General features: G+C 41.7%; 1 protein-coding gene across 1 annotated transcript in view; it reads right to left on the bottom strand.

Annotated features, from left to right (window-relative positions):
* The window catches only part of lig1 (ligase I, DNA, ATP-dependent), a 190,618-nt gene that overhangs the window by 87,662 nt on the left and 83,119 nt on the right, over window positions 1-19,837 (bottom strand). The window contains exon 20 of the mRNA XM_079561006.1: window positions 1,439-1,549. Coding sequence (XP_079417132.1) covers window positions 1,439-1,549 — 111 coding nt within the window. The remainder of the gene's footprint in view (window positions 1-1,438; window positions 1,550-19,837) is intronic.

Raw genomic sequence — 19,837 nt, 5'->3', positions numbered from 1 at the left:
CGTTCATTTAAACGGAGAACGAGGGAAAATATTCTCCGCTTAAATCTGATGTTTAGTCGATTGATTTGTGTAAAATGTCCAATGTTCATTTGCACCAACATGTCAACACTTCACCGTTTCTCTGCATGGCCAAAAATTTACTTTGTTTTCGTGTAGTGATTGATTTTATGTGGACTTCTCCAGCCCCATGTTAACAGATAGGAGAAAAGGGGCGGGACCAATTCATGGCGGCGCCCACGGGAACTTCCACAATAAGGTGAAAGGCTGTTAACTCCAGTTGAGAAGCTTTTTATGTAGATTTGGGTAAAGCTGTAGTTCCTTATAACTACATTTAAAGGAATAGGCCACCGTTTTTACATACTGAGATATGTTCTTACCTAACCTTAGACGAGTTAATATATCCCCGTCTGGTCTTTGTCCGTGCGCTCTGTCACGCAAACGGAGCACATACGCAGCCTCTCCCACATGTCATATAGCTCCAAAAAAGCTCACGATAGAAGCTACCAAGCTCTTCCACGTGTTCCCTATTTAAATAAAGTTACGTGAAGTGTTTTCATGCGAAGTATATTTACACAGAAATGTAACATGTCGATTTTATAAGCAGATAAAAAGGGGGACTATATTGTGAGGCGTATTGATACAAGGAGCAAAACGTCCGCGCAGTAACTCGTAAAGACTTCCCCGCTCACTTCCGTCAATAGAAGCTGCGTGACTTGTAGAGAGCCTTTTACAACAAGCAGAAAATATATTTTCGGAAAGTGCTCTCGCATTCCTACCTCATGGTCGAGGTCCTGAGTCCTGTGTCGTCGTACGGGGTGAGTTGGAAATCTGTGAAACATTACTACACTATATACTTTCTGCTTGTTATCACAGCCCGGAAGTCTTTAGGAGTTACTGCGCGGACGTTTTGCTCCTCGTATCATTACGCCTCACAATATAGTCCCCCTTTTTATCTGCTTATAAAATCGACATGCTACATTTCTGTGTAAATATACTTCGCATGAAAACACCTCACGTAACTTTATTTAAATAGGGAACACGTGGAAGAGCTTGGTAGCTTCTATCGTGAGCTTTTTTGGAGCTATATGACATGTGGGAGAGGCTGCGTATGTGCTCCGTTTGCCTGGCAGAGCGCACGGACAAAGACCAGACGGGGATATATTAACTCGTCTAAGGTTAGGTAAGAACTAATCTCAGTATGTAGAAACGGTGGCCTATTCCTTTAAGGCCTAGAGATGATTTTGAAACCCACTCTTAAGTTAAAGCTACAAAAACATCATGGCGAAGATGTCCAAAGGCAGTTAAAAAGCCTGAATAAATCATAAAGGACATTTGAATAATAGTGATTTGACACATTTTTAAAAACTGATTAGGATTATTTGAGCAAATATGGCAACCGCTTCTGCAAAACTGCCAGCAGATTTCGGGGTTTCCTCACCTTCCTCTTGCGAGTCGTGAGGACTTGAAACGGCTGGATCTGTTTCTTCTCTCGGTCCCAGGCCACGGCTTCAGAATCCAACACGCAGGACACCACCGACTCCTTCTTCACCTAAAAAAAACACAAAGGGAAAAACAACCAAAAAAACACATCAAAACTCCAGAAATTAGAGACAAGCGTACGAGCCAATTAGGGGTTTCCGAGGAGAGCGAAGAGCAGCTTCTCGGATAAACAAGTCAGACGGTATTTTCTGCAGCTGCGAAGGCAATCACGGAGCGCATTGTTGGAAAGTTCCTCTCGAGTCGAATGCGGCGGCTCAATTGGATGCTTACCTTGGCGATCAAATTAAAGGCTCTCCTCGAAAACAAGCAGCTGCCAAACACGAAGCCAAAACCATTTAAATGCGGCACTTGGCCAGTTTTCTGTGGTAGTAGATAACCACAGGCGTTATCTAAGCAACTGAGAAACGCTTCTTACTTTCAATTATGTGGCATGTGCGATAATTTGACCCTAATAGGAACACTTAATTCTGATCATCTTCCTTTGTAAATGATCGGTTTGAGAATGCACTGCTTTTAAATTTACAAACTTATTCATGTATTTTCTTCTGAATAACAAAGCCTCCATTAGATTTTCCTAATTCACATTGTCATAAAAGGAGAAAATAAAGTCAATGAGACCTAAAAGTGTTCTGTTCTGATCTGTGGTTCCACATAAAATGCTTGTATCCCACACGCCTCGGTCTAAGTACTCGCCTTGTCACGTATCGCCCTCGCTCTACTCAGTACAGGCGAGGGTTTTGGTGGCGCTCGCAGAACAAAGAAAATACTATTTTAATAAAGGTCGATCACGATAATCGCGTGGTGCGTTTTAATCGAGGAGAATAGGCCAGACCTGAAAAAAAAATAGGGACGACGCAATGCTGCAGCGCCTGTCAGGTCAATCCCAGGGAAACACTCGGCCCAAACACACAGGAAGCACAGATGATACATGCGGCACAAAGAGGACCTGGTGATTATACTGTAAAATCAGCTAAAGGGCAAAACAGAAACACGTGAGGAGCCTCAGAGGAGCAGGACGCACACGGGGATGAAGAGTTTACCTTCGAAGAGGAAAACTATCATGGCTATTTGGACCATGTGGATTTGTTTTGAAGCTGCAGCGGTGGATTAGCTGGACTTCTAACAGAGAATTGTAAGTTTGATCGTCTTTTTTAGTAATAAATGCTCGGTTTACTCATGTCTTCATGTACATCAGGTATCTCCAACCAGTAGCTCAGGAGCTGCTAGTAGCTCACCAAGCCTCTCCAGGTAGCTCACCAAAGACTTTCCACATCTCTACACGCTTGATAACTCAAATTTTAGATGCATTTGCTGTTTGTTTTAAACATGCTGAACACAATCTGTGAACAGTTGGTTCAGTGTAAGGACTAAACTCAAGTTACTTTCTTTGAAATACCATCTTGGCAAGTGATACTTTTGGGTGAACTCCACCTAAGATGCATTTTTCACAAGTGCTTTTGAACATAAGTAGGTCTCCGATGTTCATATTGTGTAAAAGTAGCTTGTCGGGTAAAAAAGGTTGGAGACCCCTGATGTAGGCTACATATAAAGTTGTTAGCGTGATGTTGTGGACTTTGAGGCTCCGCCCACAAACATGAGCTCGTTGACGCTTCTGACATTCTTCAAACATCAACTTTTTTGCTCGTCCAGGAAAGACCACATTTATTGCTTTGTTTTTTTTTTTAAGAAAAAAAAATTGAAAAATAATCGTGTAAGTAACGCCTGTTTTTGGCGAGGGGACGACGTTATAGTACGCTCAAAAAAACTATTTTGCATGTCTCCTATAAGAGAAAAGGGGGAGTATTTTTAAAGTCCCTTTCTGCTACTATCTGGGTGCCTTCGCATGTCCCCAATCCTGGCATTGAGTGCTGGCTCTAGCTCACGATAGCGTCCCGTGTACTACGTGGTCCAAGTGGTGGCGGTGACTTTCTAATGATCAGGGCCCTGTGAACCGTCAAGGGTGGCTAACCTGCTGCTGTTTTGTTTATCAGTTTATATGTGTTTCTTTTGATATAGTTTTGCCTTTGTTTCCTTTGGAATTAGCTTTTGCAGTTTGTTTCGGTTACTGCTTAGCTATTTTTGGTCTTTTGATTACTTTGTTATAACTTGTGGTTAATTTGACTTATTCTAGTTTACTTACATTTGTAAACTGCAATTGGTGGCAATTGTCAGCCAACTGGGTTCGCCGTGGTTTTGTCCTCTTAACTCCCGCCTGAACCGAGAGCATTTTCTCCAATTCAGCTTTACCCAAATCCTGTAGGCCAGTGTAACACCTCATTTGAAAGCTAAGACCTACAAAACTAAATTGATCTTTTTCCTCACATCAGATTTTTCGTTTTTTTTTTTTGGTACATTTTTTGCCACTTTTTCGTCAAATTATTCGCATTTTTTTGTCAAATTCTTATCACTTTTTTTGTCCATTTTTTCTCACTTTTTTCACATTTTCATCCTTGTTTTCGTCTCAGTTTTGTTGCTATTTTCACACCTTTTTTCCAGAAGCTTTTGGATTGGGGCAAAGCTGAAGAAAAAGTGCTCGGTTCAGGTGGGAGTTAAGTTGTTAAAAAGGAATATTCAAATGTTACCTTTATCTCTAATAAAATAAAACATGTTAAATTAGTAGATGAATAAATATATATGTATCCTAAATTCCGCCTCCTGCTTTAACTTATCACTTTCCAGCCAATTCCGAAGATTCCATCCCAAATCAAATTTCAATAAAGTGCTTTTTAATTTTGCAATCAACGTCTTTGTCCTTTTTATCAGAAACGTACCTTTGTGTCCTTTTTCTATCTGGTAGTTAGCCCCTCGGTATACTACAAGTACCACCTGAACCAAGCACATTTTCTCCACTTTGGCTTTACCAAAATCTAAAAGCTTCTTGAAAAAAATGTGAAAATTGCGACAAATTGGCTTAAGTGCAACGGAAAAGTGACAAAGTGACCATAAGACAGCAACAATGCAAGTACAAAGATCTGTTCTCTCTCAGTTAAGGTGGGGGTAAAGAGGTTTTAAAGCTAAATCGCTTCACAAACATCCAACCCAGCTTCAAAAATGACCAGATTAGAGCAAGAACGTACAAACCAAAAGCTCTCAAAGGGCGCCTAAAGGTTAACACACGTTTTCTAATCTCGTCTTCTTCAAACGATGGCAACAACTCAAACTTCTTTATGCAATCCCGCTGCTCGTCTGTGTTTCCCCCCCCCAAAACCTGTCTCCTCTCTTTTGTTAAACAGGTCTTATTTGGTCGGGTGCCCACACCGTGCCAGGAGCCAAGTGCTTCAAAGAAATGTATCTGTTTTTATCTCGAAACAGGTACAAGACTCTGGCAGCTCCTACAGAGACATTTTACCGCCGAGATAAGGCCGTAGATCCGCCTGAAGGAGAATGGATGCGCCGATATTGCAGATTCCCGAGATTAAACCAAGAGTAGTGGATGTTAATTATCACTGCCCTGAGTTAGAGGTCCGAGGAGCGACATTTTTAGTACGGAGAAGGTCGATAAAAAGGGTGGGCATTTTAAAACAGTGGCCAAAAGCTGAGCGCACATTTTATCTGCAAACGTAAAAGCTTGGAATTGGACACTGTTTATGGGTCAGATTAAGACTTCCCGCAGTTATTTGGCCGCTTTAAACAAGGAGCAATAATCTAAAGAAGGGGTTTTTCAATCGTTTTTCTCTCTGCGACCCCTATTTTACCGGCGGATGCATCGGCGACCCTTTCCCCAACCGGAATAATAACTATTTTCAGGGGGGGGAAAGTCATTTAAGCGTTTCCTCTGCCATTATTTCGGAGGGCGTCCCCCGACAGAACCCGCTGCCCTGCCGGGATGATTGCCTCTCACGCAGCCCGACAGCGGAAATCTCCCGGCAAACAAACGTCTTCACCAAATCCGTTCAATGGAAAATGGAAATGGAAAATGTGGCTTTGCGGTGGCGATTTTTTGGACCCGGCGTTTTAATTCGCTGCTAAAGATTAGGCTCTAATATGGGAGAAATGCACATAATCACATAAGAAGGTGCCTTATCACCACAGATAAAGACAACATGAGCGACATGTGCAGAAACATGCTAATACCAAGTAGACACACAACATTTATATTAATTAACACATTGAGGCCGCGCTGTTGGGGATTTAACTGTAGAGTGCCAACAATCCAGACAATCTTTCATGATATTTGTAGCACCACAGTGTATTCTATGTTATAGCGATGGACACATGTTGTGGCTCGTTTAAAAGGTAAGACTCTAAGCTCTCCATAGGTGAAAACGGTTTAATTCTATGTGTCTCGGTTCCTGAGAAATCTAAGCCAAACAGAGGCTAGTTAATCACAGATTTTTCTCTAGAAACGGAGATAATGTGTGTTTTATGAAACACTCTCCTTTCTGATGAACTCCTCTCTCCTCTCTGGACGGGCACTAACGTTATGGGAAGCGGCAAATGCCTAAATATATCAGTTTCTGGTCAATTTTCAAGGACCATAATATGGTATATATATACCATAATAGGACAATATATGAAATGTCCAGATCGTGACTATTCACGAGTTTTTGATGGTCATTTATTTCACTTCGGTTCATCACAGAGCTCCCAAAATCACACATAAGGTGTATTAGAGTGTCTAGTTTAGTAACTTAAAAAACTCAATGTCTTAAAAAGGTAATTAAAGAGTGAAAAAATAACACGCAGCTGCGAAAAAATTATATTTTGGGGGAAAATATGGAGAAATTGTGGTAAAAATAAGGAACGACTGTATAAAAAAAAGAAGAAAATTGGGAATCAGTTCTCACTGCTGCTGTTGTTGGAGTTATTACGTACAAGGACAGTCTCTACTGTCAGCGATCACTGGTCAGTACGGGCAAGAAAGTTGCTCCCACGCTTCACTATTTATCTGAAATGCATTTGGTTTGTCAAGGTCGGGTAGTTTGGCAGGTCTGTGAAGCGATAACGGTGGGACCCCAGTTCATACAACTGCAAAAAATGTATGGACCGTTTTATTTTCAAGATGGAGGGCTGATTTATAAATCCTTCCAGACTTGTTGCTTATGGAGCATTTAAAGAATCTCAAATCAAGCTCTTCTTATCAAATGCCAAAAGCCGACCAGCCCAGGATGACATACGGTCATAATGAAGAGAAGATGGACTTGGCTGCGACGTGTTCAAAGGAAGGACTCGGTCTCTCTCATCAAAAATGTTCTGGACTCCCGAAGGCAAACGGAGGAGAGGACACCCCACGCAAGACCACCTCACACCTGACAGAGGAGGCTCTGAAGAAAGATCAAAACCTGGCCAGGGGCCGGCTCCAGAACAAGGACAAAGGCAGGACGAGATGAAGGCTCTGTGGCTGCCTGGTGCTGACTTTGTAGGGGTAGAGGGCAGTCAGTGAGTAAAAGGTAGTTAAAGACGTTATGTAATAATCAGTAGTATGCAATTCTGCCACTACAAACACACATAATCACATCAAACCACAGCCAACAAAAGTACTAAGGTAATAAAGTCTTCAACTGAATTCTCCAGGGACTGATCTTCAGAATGAGCAGGGTTTATACAAGAAAAGCAGGACTAATTTAATGCTTTTTAAAGCCATTTTAATGCCAAAATACTATATTGAAATGCCATGAATGCAGACAAAAAATCTGTGCAAATTAAATTTCTTAAGATTTGCAAATATTTAATAAAACAGACCAAAGAGAATTGGACAAATCGGGGAAACCAGTGTAAAATCTAATTTATGTCTTAATTTAAGGCCTTGATTTTGGCTAAATTCCAGTTTGACTTAATGCCCTGCGAGGTCAGGGGCGTCGGACTGGGGGGGGGTAAAGGGTACTGTGTACCCAGGGCCCAGAGCAGGGTGGGGGCCCTAAAAAGTGCTGCAAAAAGCGTTCTGTATTGTACTTTCTAAGTTTATAACTATAAGAATTGAACACAACCGGGCTGAAATACAATGGTTGCTAGACAGAATTTTGCACAAACAATAATGATGGATGAATTTAAAAATGTGCCAAATGGTTCAGCCGGCTTCAAATATGGTGCGAGACTAAATGAGGCAGAAGCCCTTTTTTGTTCATGAGACAACATATAGCATATAAGCATTTTTTTTTGCCTACTTTAAAGTCACACATTTGTTATTCCCAGCACAAATATCCTCTGTCCCTGGTGCAGTCGTCCTGTTTAATGTGGTTTGCTAATAATCATTATGCATGCAGAATATTCCACCACCAATTTAAATATCTATATCACTACCGGGATTGAAGGTTATTCAATTTCTGTAACTGAAGCCAATCCAGATGAAATTTCAAGTCAAACATCGAATACACAACAAACTTAAACGAAACAATAAACTAAATATCCAGGACTAATCTAGATTTTTAGGTCGCTGTAAGTTATAATAGAAAATAAATCAACTGCACTGTCAAACCACTGTTATGTGGTTAAAGAACAAGAAATATGAGGGGGGTCCAAAAAGATAGTTTGCACCTAGGGCCCAGAATTTGGTGACGAAAGCTCGGAGGCGTCTCCAGGAGGTGGGGGCGTTCCTAGGAGGACTCAGGCAAACCTATCCCTAAAATGGCCGCCATCAGAGTTTTTACAGATTACTCAAAAATACGTGAATGTGCCAAGGCAACACTTCAGGCATGTTTTTAATGAGGGAATGACATAATAACAGGATGTAAAGCTTGAAAAAGTCGATTTTGCATTAAAAAAAAACGTTAACATTAGCTGCTCCTCCACTGGGGGGCGCCATTACTATATGAACTCTTAGCTGTCTTGAGGTTTCTGAATTTACAAGATGGAAAAAAATGCCTCGAACTGGTTATTACAAGTAGGAGGTGAGAAATTTACCAGTTACGAGTCGCCTGGAACGCACCATTACTTCTCTCGATCACTTCCTGCTGATGCCACTGATGATGTAATGGTCTATAAATCTGACAGGGCGCAGGGAGGACGCCCAGACTTGACAATATCTTCAAGTTATTTAATATCCGTTACACATAATCTTTCTTAAAATCGTCTTTGGGGCAGAGGACACTCGCTGGAGCCATTAACCCACATCATAAATCGAGTTTCAATTGAATTTGTGAACAACTCTACTTATAAGCCCTCATCAGCCGCCATTCCCAGCGCTCAGCCGCCTAAAGACTCTACACCAAGAAGTTAATTCCATACAATAAACGGAGATTTGCATATCGTTACTCCCCTAATAAAAGCCCTAATGCAATTTTATGCTGCATTTTCTCCATCAAGCCTCATTATAATTTCTCCAGTTTACAGGAGATTAATTTGGCGCCCTTTTCCGAGCAAACACGACTGGCTGGGCGGGATCCGTCTGGCTGTGAAGCGCGGCCATTATCCCGCCCGGGTCGCGGGGTTAAGTAAGGCCTTAATTGCCAAATCATGTCTCTTTATTAGTATTAAAACATTCATGTGTTCTGCGTCAGCTCGCCATTCAAAGTGCCTCGGTGTCGCGGCGGCCCCAAGAAAATGAGTTCTCCTTCATTTAAATGCAAAATAGGTTTTATATAAAATGTAATCAGGTCGTGCGGTCCGCGGCGGAGATGCGGGTCTGCGTTAGCGGCTTTTGTTAATCTATTGTGTTCAAAGTTTCCAAACATAATTTACATCTCGGGGCTTTTGACGTGGTGAGATATTTTGCTTTTTAATCATCCGCCGGCAGCTCCTAATGATCCAATTGATTTTGTTGACACGGGTTTGATTTAAATCTACGACGGGGTAGTTTCTTAAAGCAGAGGGGGGGAAAAAAAAGTGCGGCGAGTAATAAGATTAAATCAACAGCGTCAAGGCGGGGAAGAAATAATGCAAATTTTTCCTTTTGAGGTTTGTGTTTTTCGGAAGACGCAGTTTGGTAAAGCGACCCGAAACAAACATCTACAAGCAATTTTTATGATTAGTTTTGCAGCTAATATTAAATTTATAAGGTTGTCTACACATCATTTACACAAAATAAATTGAGTTTGAACTGAACTTTATTTGATTTTGTTCTTACATAATCACAGCTTACCTTAATACCAGCGTTAACTTTTATTTTACAAGTTTATGAGGGGAAAAAAACATGGCGTGTGTTTAAATAGAGTTCATTTCATGGGCGGACTTTTATATCTGTTAGGGGCCTAGTGGTTAAAGCTGCTGCACATATAGAGACAGACGGCGTCTCTGGACTCGCCCACATATGGTCATGTTTGAAAACAGTTAAAGGGGAAAACAATTTGGAGAAAAATCTTTCTCTAAATATTCAGAAAGTACTTTATTTAGTAGAAGACTATATTCAGAATTCAGGATTTATTAACCCCTAACCTCCCACCTGAACCGAGCACATTTTCTCCAGTTTGGCTTTACCCCAGTCCAAAAGCTTCTGGAAAAAACGTGTGAAAATAGCAGCAAAACTGAGACGAAAACAATGATGGAAATGGGACAAAAAAGTGAAAAAACATTGACAAAAAAGTGACAGAAAATGTATGAAAAAGTGGCAAAAATTTCACAAGAAATTGACCAAAAATTGAAGAAAAAATGACAAAAATGTGACAAAAAAATGACAAAAATTTGATAAAAAATTTACGATAAAATGACAAAAATGTGACAAAAAAATTACAAAAATGTGACAAAAAAATTACAAAAATTACAAAAACAAAAACACCCAACAAAAAAATGATGGAAAAAAAATCTGATGACGTGAGGAAAAAGATCCTCTCGGTTCAGGCGGGAGTTAAGAGGGGCTTTTGACGTGGTGAGATATTTTGCTTTTTAATCATCCGCCGGCAGCTCCTAATGATCCAATTGATTTTGTTGACACGGGTTTGATTTAAATCTACGACGGGGTAGTTTCTTAAAGCAGGGGGGGGGGGGAAAAAGTGCGGCGAGTAATAAGATTAAATCAACAGCGTCAAGGCGGGGAAGAAATAATGCAAATTTTTCCTTTTGAGGTTTGTGTTTTTCGGAAGACGCGGTTTGGTAATGCGACCCCGAAACAAACATCTACAAGCAATTTTTATGATTAGTTTTGCAGCTAATATTACATTTACAAGGTTGTCTACACATCATTTACACAAAATAAATTGAGTTTGAACTGAACTTTATTTGATTTTGTTCTTATATAATCACAGCTTACCTTAATACCAGTGTTAACTTGTATTTTACAAGTTTATGAGGGGAAAAAAACATGGCGTGTGTTTAAATAGAGTTCTTATCATGGGCGGACCTTTGTATCTGTTAGGGGCCTAGTGGTTAAAGCTTCTGCACATATAGGCTGTGTCCGAATGTCCACACTATCCCCTATATAGTGACTATATAGTGGTCACGCCATTTTGCAGGGGTGAGCGAATGTCCAGAGAGAAAAAAGTAGGGAACTCGAAATTTCCCACAATGCATCTCGAAAAGTAGTGAGCATCGATGGTCACTAAACGGGTCAATATAGACCACAATGCATTGCGAGAGTCGGAGAAGAGCCTGACAGAGACAGGTCTTTGAACTAAACAACACGACTGAAGGAAATCAGCTGTTTCAGTCGTGTGTTTGTTTTTCTCATGAATAAACGACTTAAATATAAACGGCTACGGTGAAAAGATGCTAACGCTAGCTGCTAACCTTTATCTTGAGCTGTTAAATGACCGATAGCTTCCTCTCGAATAATCCAAGCCATTTATGTAAAATCCATGTTAAATATAAAGTATCTGACTCGTATTAATCCATAAATATTCCACTGTCTCCGAGTTTGGTCTTTATCACAGAAATACTTTATTCCCGGAGTTTAGTGAACTTTTAGCAGATGTAGTCACTCAATCTGCTGGTGCTTCGGACACCGGGCTCTGACCGACTTTCAGCACGTCTCTGAGCTCACGCTGGAGAGATTTTTTTTTGTGATGATCGTTTTAATTTTAATTTAAATGTCAAATAAAATGCTTGTAAAAGTGCCAAGACAGTTGTTCTATTTCATAAAATAAACGTTTGTAACAATAAATAAATTCAGATTGAAAAAAAAAGAAAACATCTGCGCGCGTGACGTCACGCAGCTTGGAGAAAGTAGTGGCTTGTGTCCAAATCGCCAACAGATATATAGTCGACTATATAGTGTGGGCCTATGTAGTGACGGGTTAGGGAATATGGAGGACATTCGGACACATTATTTAGTAGAAAATTATATTCATAATTCAGGATTTATTAAAGATACAAAGACATGGGGAGGAGCAAAATGGTCAAACAGCGCATAAATACATAAATAACGGAGAATGCTAACATCGTTTTAATGCTAACGGCTACCTAGCGCTCGCTACTACTGCCAGTTTTTCACTTGAACAATCTGCTGTGATGAAATATCAATATGGGCTCGATTTACACTTGACTTTATTTGTGTGATAAATAAGTTCATATTCCACCAGAAAATGGCTAAAAAGAGTGAAATATTGTGCCCCCTCCTATGACGCGATGCCGTCTGCATCTATGGCAGAACGACGGTCTGTCCACAGTCCAGGGTTTGTTTAATATCTGTCTGAGCCACTTTCACCCTGAGCTGCCCTGTCAAATCTCAGAGTATTGTCGGCGCCTATAGAACAAGAAAAGAACTCGTGCTGTCGGTGCCAAAGAGTGCGAATGTTTTTGTCCCTGGTGACATTAAAAAGATGGTTCTGAGCACTTGAACACTGACATTTGATGATTCCCGCCTGAGTTTACAAGACAAAGTAATGTCAAATGTGAGGTGCTGTTATTAGGAGCGCTCCCGACTACTATAAAATGTACTGAATATTGAATATGGGGGAAAGCTTCCTTACTACAGCAGACGCCTTTTGAGCTTCCATCCCTGTGCAATGATGTCAATACTGTATAAGAAAATACAAATGTAAGCAGCTCAAATAAACTAAGCAGCAGCGGCACGGAGAGAGGAGCGCGCCATTTGTGAGAGGTCAGCGTTCTCCTCTCTCTGGAGCATCTGGACTCCACTGTGGACTTCAGCCTTCAGCACCATCCTCCCTGGACTGCTACGAGACGAGCTCTACCAGCTCAGCGTGCCCGACTCCCTCTGCAGGTGGATCACGGACTTCCTGACGGACCGGAGACAGCACGTGCGGCTGGGGAAGATCGTCTTGGACTACAAACACTGGAACTCCTCAGGGCTGTGTACTTTCCCCCTGGCTCTTCTCCCTGTACACAAACTGCTGCAGCTCCAGTCACAAGTCCGTAAAGCGGATCAAGTTTGCGGACGACGCCACCCTCATCGGGCTCATCTCGGACGGTGATGAGTCCGCCTACAGGAGACAGGGGGACCAGCCGGCGTCCTGAAGCCCAGAAGACAGTGGAGATGATTGTGGACTTCAGGAAAGACACAGCCCCACAGTGACCGTCGCCCCTCGCTAGGGCTGGGTACACTACGATACCTGCTTTTTGGTACCGGTGCCTTAACGGTACTTTTTTTCAATACCGATGTTATTTTAATTGAGTTAAAATAATGTGTATAAAAAGTATCGTTCAGGAAAACAAACAGCCCAGCGGCACAAACTCGGCACATCAGAAAAAAGGAGCAGCAGCGTCACCTGTAACTTAATTTTTTGAGCAGAATTTTCACTAAAGCCGTGATAAAAAGAGAGAAAGGACATTTTTTACCTTCTGAGCTGCAGGAACAGACCAGATCCACATCGGGCATGGTTTACTTTCAGATCAACTTTTCTAAACACACTGAGCTGTTCGACGAAGTGAAAACACTTCACACGTCAAAGATCTGTTACATAGTGAGAGCGCTCACTCTGTCACTGAAAATGCACCATAACTGTTCCAAACATGGCTAATGCAGAGTGAGCGCTCACATTTTCCAGAAACAATCTTTGTGCAGCCATTTGGTGCAGCTGGAGTTGTAAACAACAGCGCGTAACTTCAGGCTCTGCGGGACTAAAGCTAAAGCTAAAGGTAAAGCCGATGCGCTTCTCGTTGTCATAGAGTGTTGTCACTGCTTTTCTCTTTGTCTAAGAGTCTAGTTTCTTATTCAGTCCTGGTTTAGTCCTGGCTCAGACCGCGGCTCTGCCATCTCTGATAATGACTGAAGTGTTAGTAAGTTACAGCTTTGCTTCGCTTCTACATTTGCGCTGAAGCTGCTCATGAGTTCAGGCTTTTTTAGACTCACTGCGGATCATTTATTGACGTTTGGAGAGAAAAAGTACCGAAAATTAGCACCGAAAAAAAAAAGTTTTCGATACCACCCCCTACCGGAGCTTTTCGGTCGGTACCAAGTAGGTACCCAGCCCTACCCCTCGTCCTGACAGACTCTCCCACCCCCATCTCCATTATGGACTCCTCCCGTTTCCTGGCCACCACCATCATCCAGGACCTCAAATGGAAGCCAACGATCTACTCCCTCATCAAGAAGGCCCGGCAGAGGATGTTCTTCCTGCAGCAGCTGAGGAAACTTAAGCTGCCGACCAAGATGCTGGTGCAGATCTACACGTCCATCCTCACCTCCTCCATCACTAAGAGCATAGTAAATGTGAAAAGAGAATTCCTCAAAAGTTGTTCAAAGTCCAGCCTCTCACTCCTTACAATCTTTTCTGACACAGACATTGTTTGGAAGTTTAAAACACAAAATATTCATGCCGAGCCTCTCCAAAGAACGTTTTTAAGCCTCAATTACGCTTGATACGAACACTAGAGACAGATTTGTCCTGCCCTCGTCTGCTTGTTCCAATTTGGTCTGATCTAAACCATTAAAATTTGCTAATGCGGAAGGACCGGCGTCGACTCTCCGCGATGAGAGCGAAAGTTGATATTTTGCAAAGAATAGCTTGAGGGGGAATTTGCAAAGAAACTCCGACTGAAGTGCCCGTCAAATAACAATACCGGTCTGTCCGTGTTTGTAGAGACAAGCCGCGTCAAAGCGCTTTAAAGTGGAGGAAACGGTGTCGACAGGAAAGTGAGTGAGACAATTGTTGAGATGAGAGGAGATGATGGAAAAACACAGGCAGCGGCGGCGGAGGAGACAGCTGTCCGACTGGGCCTGGCGCGCGATACAACGGCGCACAGAAACAAAGAGATTGGAAATGCTTTATGTTTTGAATCCCGCTGCTCGCTCTGGGAACCGCGCTGTCTCTGGTAATATTAGACGAGTAAAAAGATATGGTGCAGTCGGTGTTTGTTGTTAAAATGGTCAGAAATGGCTCCGGAAACTGCGGCTGTCGTGTAAGTCGTGTCATTAACGCGACACCAGTGAACTGAGCGCAATCAACAATTAGCAAAGGCTTCAGAATGATGCTAATTTCAGTCGCGTTAATAAGACATTCAGCACTTTCATTTACACAGTCATTTAACCCTAGAACACCATCACCAACGCCGGGTGATTTTTACCCGAGATAAAACACCCAATAAAAAGTACTTCATCAAAATCTATCAAAACATGACAATACCTGACAGATTTGAGTCGTGTTATTTTATATTAAACTGTGTCATGTCTAATAAAATGAAAGAAAAGCATCATGAGAGGACCAGATAAAAATGCTCCAAAATTACTGGAAAACAAGGAATTCCTAAAAAAAAAAAATAATGAAGATGAAAACTTGTTTTTTGGTCGACCCATTCCTGGATATGTGAGACTTCTCTGGTGAAGCTCAGTGTCCTCGGCACAAACAGCCACAGGAGAAAGAAACTAAATATGTCATATTTTGAATGGGTATAAATCAGGGTTTTAATCAAAGTGATATTTTTGACGACTAAAATTGGACTAAAACTAAATTAAACGTTTTTCATGAGACTAAAACTATGACTAAAATGTCCAGATATTTTAGTCGACTAAAATAAGACTAAATAAAAATGAAAAGGAGAGACTAAAATCATCCAAACTTCTATTGTCAGTCTGAAAAAGCCTCAGATCATGTAAAGTCACTGCCAAAGGATCAGCTCTGAGCTTTGTTCATGTGGAGCAGCTCCATGAAGCAGAGGAACAAGATTAAATATGATTATAATGAATATTATCAATGCAAAGTCGACTAAATTAGTCTTATATTTAGTCGACTAAATTGACATGCAATTTTAGTCGACTAAAACTAGACTAAAATTGAAATACATTTTAGTCAAAAGACTAAGACTAAAACTAAATTGAAATATGTTGTCAAAATAAACACTGGTATAAATGACCAGCTGACTAAAATATGTGCTGTCAACCTTGAAAGGGGGTAAGACTGCCTTACACTAACCCTACCCTCGCCTTCTATCACTATCACTGGGTGAAAATCACCCGAACATGTGCCTGTAGGAAAAAGTGTGTTTTGGAGGAAAACACCCAGGCCATCAAAGATGTCAAAGACAAAGCTGAAGCCACAGACCCAGGACACTCAGATAAACACAGCATAATGAAAATCACATAAATGTATTTGCTCGGGTTAAAAACACCCAATAGTGTTCTAGGGTGAAGGAAAGGCCCGTGACTCACTGAAAATGTCTTTTCACTTTTGGGTTTCAACACTTTAGTCAAGAACCACGTCAGTGTTTTCCTAAGTGAAGTCTGGGGCCTGGTAGGGCTTTTCCACCAAGCTGGTGCCGGGGCTGGATCCAGATTCAGAACCGGGTCTTTCGTTGGGAACCAGTTAAAAGCTGGGCCAAGAAACGAGCACCAGTGATGTCAGCGGCTCGTGTGTGGCTTTCTCTTCCGGCAAACCGGCAAACTTTAGTTAGTGCGAACTTCCTAAAAGGGGAGAAATGGAGAAGCCAAAACAGTCTCTGTGGAGGAAACTAACTGTTGTTTTGCTTTATGCTCTTTAGCTACAGCTAGAACAAGAGGGAGCCGTTAGAAAGAAGAAATCGGAATGTTGTGACAGGAGCATAAACTTATTTTTGTGTATTTTATAGCCAGAAGTGGCTGTAGTAAGATGTTACTATCCATGTTTTATGTGACAGTGCCAAAGTGTTGCTATGGTAATAGGCACAGCTCTAATTCTGGTGGAAAACCACATCAGTGCGGAATCAACCTGGTACCAGAACCAGGTCTGAACCAGGTCTGAACCAGCCCAGAACCAGCCCAGAACCAGCCCTGAACCAGCCCTGAACCAGATCTGAACCAGCCCAGAACCAGCTCTGAACCAGATCTGAACCAGCCCAGAACCAGCTCTGAACCAGCCCATAACCAGATCTGAACCAGCCCTGAACCAGATCTGAACCAGCCCAGAACCAGCTCTGAACCAGATCTGAACCAGCTCTGAACCAGATCTGAACCAGCTCTGAACCAGCTCTGAACCAGCCCAGAACCAGATCTGAACCAGCCCCGAACCAGATCTGAACCAGCTCTGAACCAGCCCAGAACCAGATCTGAACCAGCCCCGAACCAGATCTGAACCAGCCCAGAACTTGCTCTGAACCAGATCAGAACCAGCCTTGAACCAGCCCAGAACTGCTCTGAACCAGCCCAGAACCAGCCCTGAACTTGCTCTGAACCAGCCCAGAACCAGCCTTGAACCAGCCCTGAACCAGCCCAGAACCAGATCTGAACCAGCCCAGAACTTGCTCTGAACCAGATCAGAACCAGCCCAGAACCAGATCTGAAACAGCCCAGAACCAGCCCTGAACCAGCCCATAACCAGATCAGAACCAGCCCTGAACCAGCCCATAACCAGATCAGAACCAGCCCTGAACCAGCCCAGAACCAGCCCAGAACCAGCCCCTTGGTGGCCCCAGAAGCATTTAAAGTAGAGATGCACCGATCTGATAGTGGTCAGGGGTGGAAACCTCTGGGTACCTCACGATTCGATAAGGCTTACGACAACGATTATCTCACAATGCACCGATACTGCGATAATCGATATATTACACAAAAATAACCTACAATACATCACAATTTAAAAAAATGCTACTTTTTACCTTCATTTTAACATACCACATCATCATTTACATTTCTTTTAATGTTGTTTGAACCCCCATCCGATACCAGCCCTGTATAAAAATCCAACTTTTACCGACTTATTTAAATCAAATATGGACACGCTGTACCTCATTATGAAGCTCTGAACCTGGAGAATTAAATCCGAGTTATTTTACACTTCAGATACCAGCAGCAGTCTGCCAATGCTAATCAAAGCTATTGAAAATTATAGAGAATGAGCAGGTGAAATCCTCCTGTTTCTAGTTTCTAAAGTGTCTTTCAACAACCCTGACCCCACACTTTTAAACTTCATAATAAAGCCAGTAGACTTTTTTGTGCAAATTAAACTAAAGAAACAGGAGGCAGAAGTTGGTATTCATCTGAACAGCTGTGTTTTGTAAAAAAAAAATAACAAAACAATTTAGCTTTTACTGCGCAAAGAAGAACGTTTGAACTTTCTGGAAAAAAAAGAGGTTGAGTCAGAAGCTAAAAGTGTAAAAATTAAAGCCAGGACCGTATCAAAGCGGCGGGAGAAAACACGGGGGAGGCCAGACGGGCGAGAAAGGACTTATCAGGTGTTTGAAATAATGACCAAAGAGAGGCCGGTGATTAGAGGCGAGACGGGGACACGGGCGACAGACGCCGTAATAAGGTGAAGACGTCAACCCGAGAAATGAAAGGAACGGATGAGCCGAGGAAGCCGGCTGTGACAGAGGGCAGGATCAACTTGTAAAAACAAAAAAGGGGAGACAATTAGGTGCCAAGATCTGCGAGATTTAGAGTTTAATAGTGGTTATTGGAAAGAGGGCCAGGCAGGAGAGGAGAGTATAGAGACAAAATACAATCTGAATGGTTGTAGATTAAAGCGATTTCTGCTTCTTCTTCTGAGAGCTCAAACTTGACTCGCTGAAAAGCTGCTCGTTTCTGTCTACTCCTTTTGGGAATTATTTGTTCTTGTTTTGCTTTGTTTTACCATCTGCTGAATGTTGTGACTCTCAGCTGCTCGAATTAAAAGATAAATGAATGAATGGACATGAAAGTGCGAGTCTCTTTGTAGGCTTTTGGCAATTTGTTAACATGGGATTAGCATGAATGACGGCTTGTACAGTGAAAAAGTATTGCTCCCCCTTTAACTTTTGCGTTAAAGAAGAAAAAACACGCACATCCAGTCTGAATAGTGTGCAGGACCAAAGTGGACTATAAAGCTGAAAAAGAAAAAAGTCCGCACAACTAAGTAGCTCCCAGAAAAGTTATTTAATGACTTACACCGTGTAACGTTTCGGGCCTGAGCCCTTCCTCAGACATGAAGGTTTTGAACAAAATGCACACAGAATTTATACTAGGGTGCGTTTGATTACATCAGTCACGTGAGTGATCACATGACGGGTCACATGTCTGAACAGAAGATAAATCGATAAAAAGGTGCAATATTTACAATATTTACAATATTTACACGTATATACAGAGAAGATCGTGAAAAAAATATATATATATATTTTAGTTTTTATAACATTTGTTTTAATTATGTCGATCTTTGGGTACCCGTGATCTTTGAGTAGACATTTTTTTCTTTTGTGTGCAAAGGGTGTCCTAAGTCAGTTCTAAGTGGGTGTAAGAAATGTTAGACGACCAACATGATAAATGGAAGTAGATATACAATAAAAATAAAGGAACAACACTGCAGCGATGGTGTACCACAATAGAGAAACCACAGCACTTATTGACCTTGTTCTCAGCTCTAATTTTTTCATGTTTCAATCTGATTTTTATCTACAGATCTCTGGCACAAGCATGGGCTCCAAGATGGCGCCGAGTTTCGCATCTCTCTTCTGTGGACATTTTGAACATCACATCATCTTCAACGAGGACAAAAATCCATACCTCATCCACATTTCAAACTGGAAACGATACATTGACGATATCTTTTTTATCTGGAAGGGCACGACAGAACAACTGTGGTCTTTTCATGACTTTATAAACTCAAATGACTACCACCTAAAATTCACTATGGAACATGATTGCAACAAAATGAACTTTTTAGACATACTGGTTCAAAAAGATTGCAACAAACTATCATCAGATCTATACAGAAAGAGCACTGATAGAAATTCGATTCTACATGGACATTCATATCATCCAGTACACTTGAAAAAGAGCCTTCCGATCTCCCAATTCAATCGAATCCGGCGGATCTGCAGTACAGATTCAGACTATGAAATCCAAGCAAATGACTTGACCGCACGTTTCCAGCAAAGACAATATAAGGATGAATGGATCACCACGGCACGGAACAAGTTCAACTCTGTGTCACAACAAGAGTGTCTTCAACACACCAGAAAAAACGACTCACGATCCCAAGTAAATTGCGTTGTCCAATATTCACCCCTCAGCAAACAATTTGAACACACTATTAAAAAGCACTGGCACATCATACAATCTGATCCAAACTTGAAAGAGCTCTCGGAACCGCCCCGCCTTGTCCTGAAAAGACCGCCCAAC

The sequence above is a fragment of the Gobius niger genome, assembly GCF_951799975.1.
Source record: "Gobius niger genome assembly, chromosome: 8".
Lineage (NCBI taxonomy): Eukaryota > Metazoa > Chordata > Actinopteri > Gobiiformes > Gobiidae > Gobius > Gobius niger.
The sequence above is the reverse complement of the archived record's forward strand: the minus strand, read 5'-3'. Positions and strand labels throughout refer to the sequence as shown.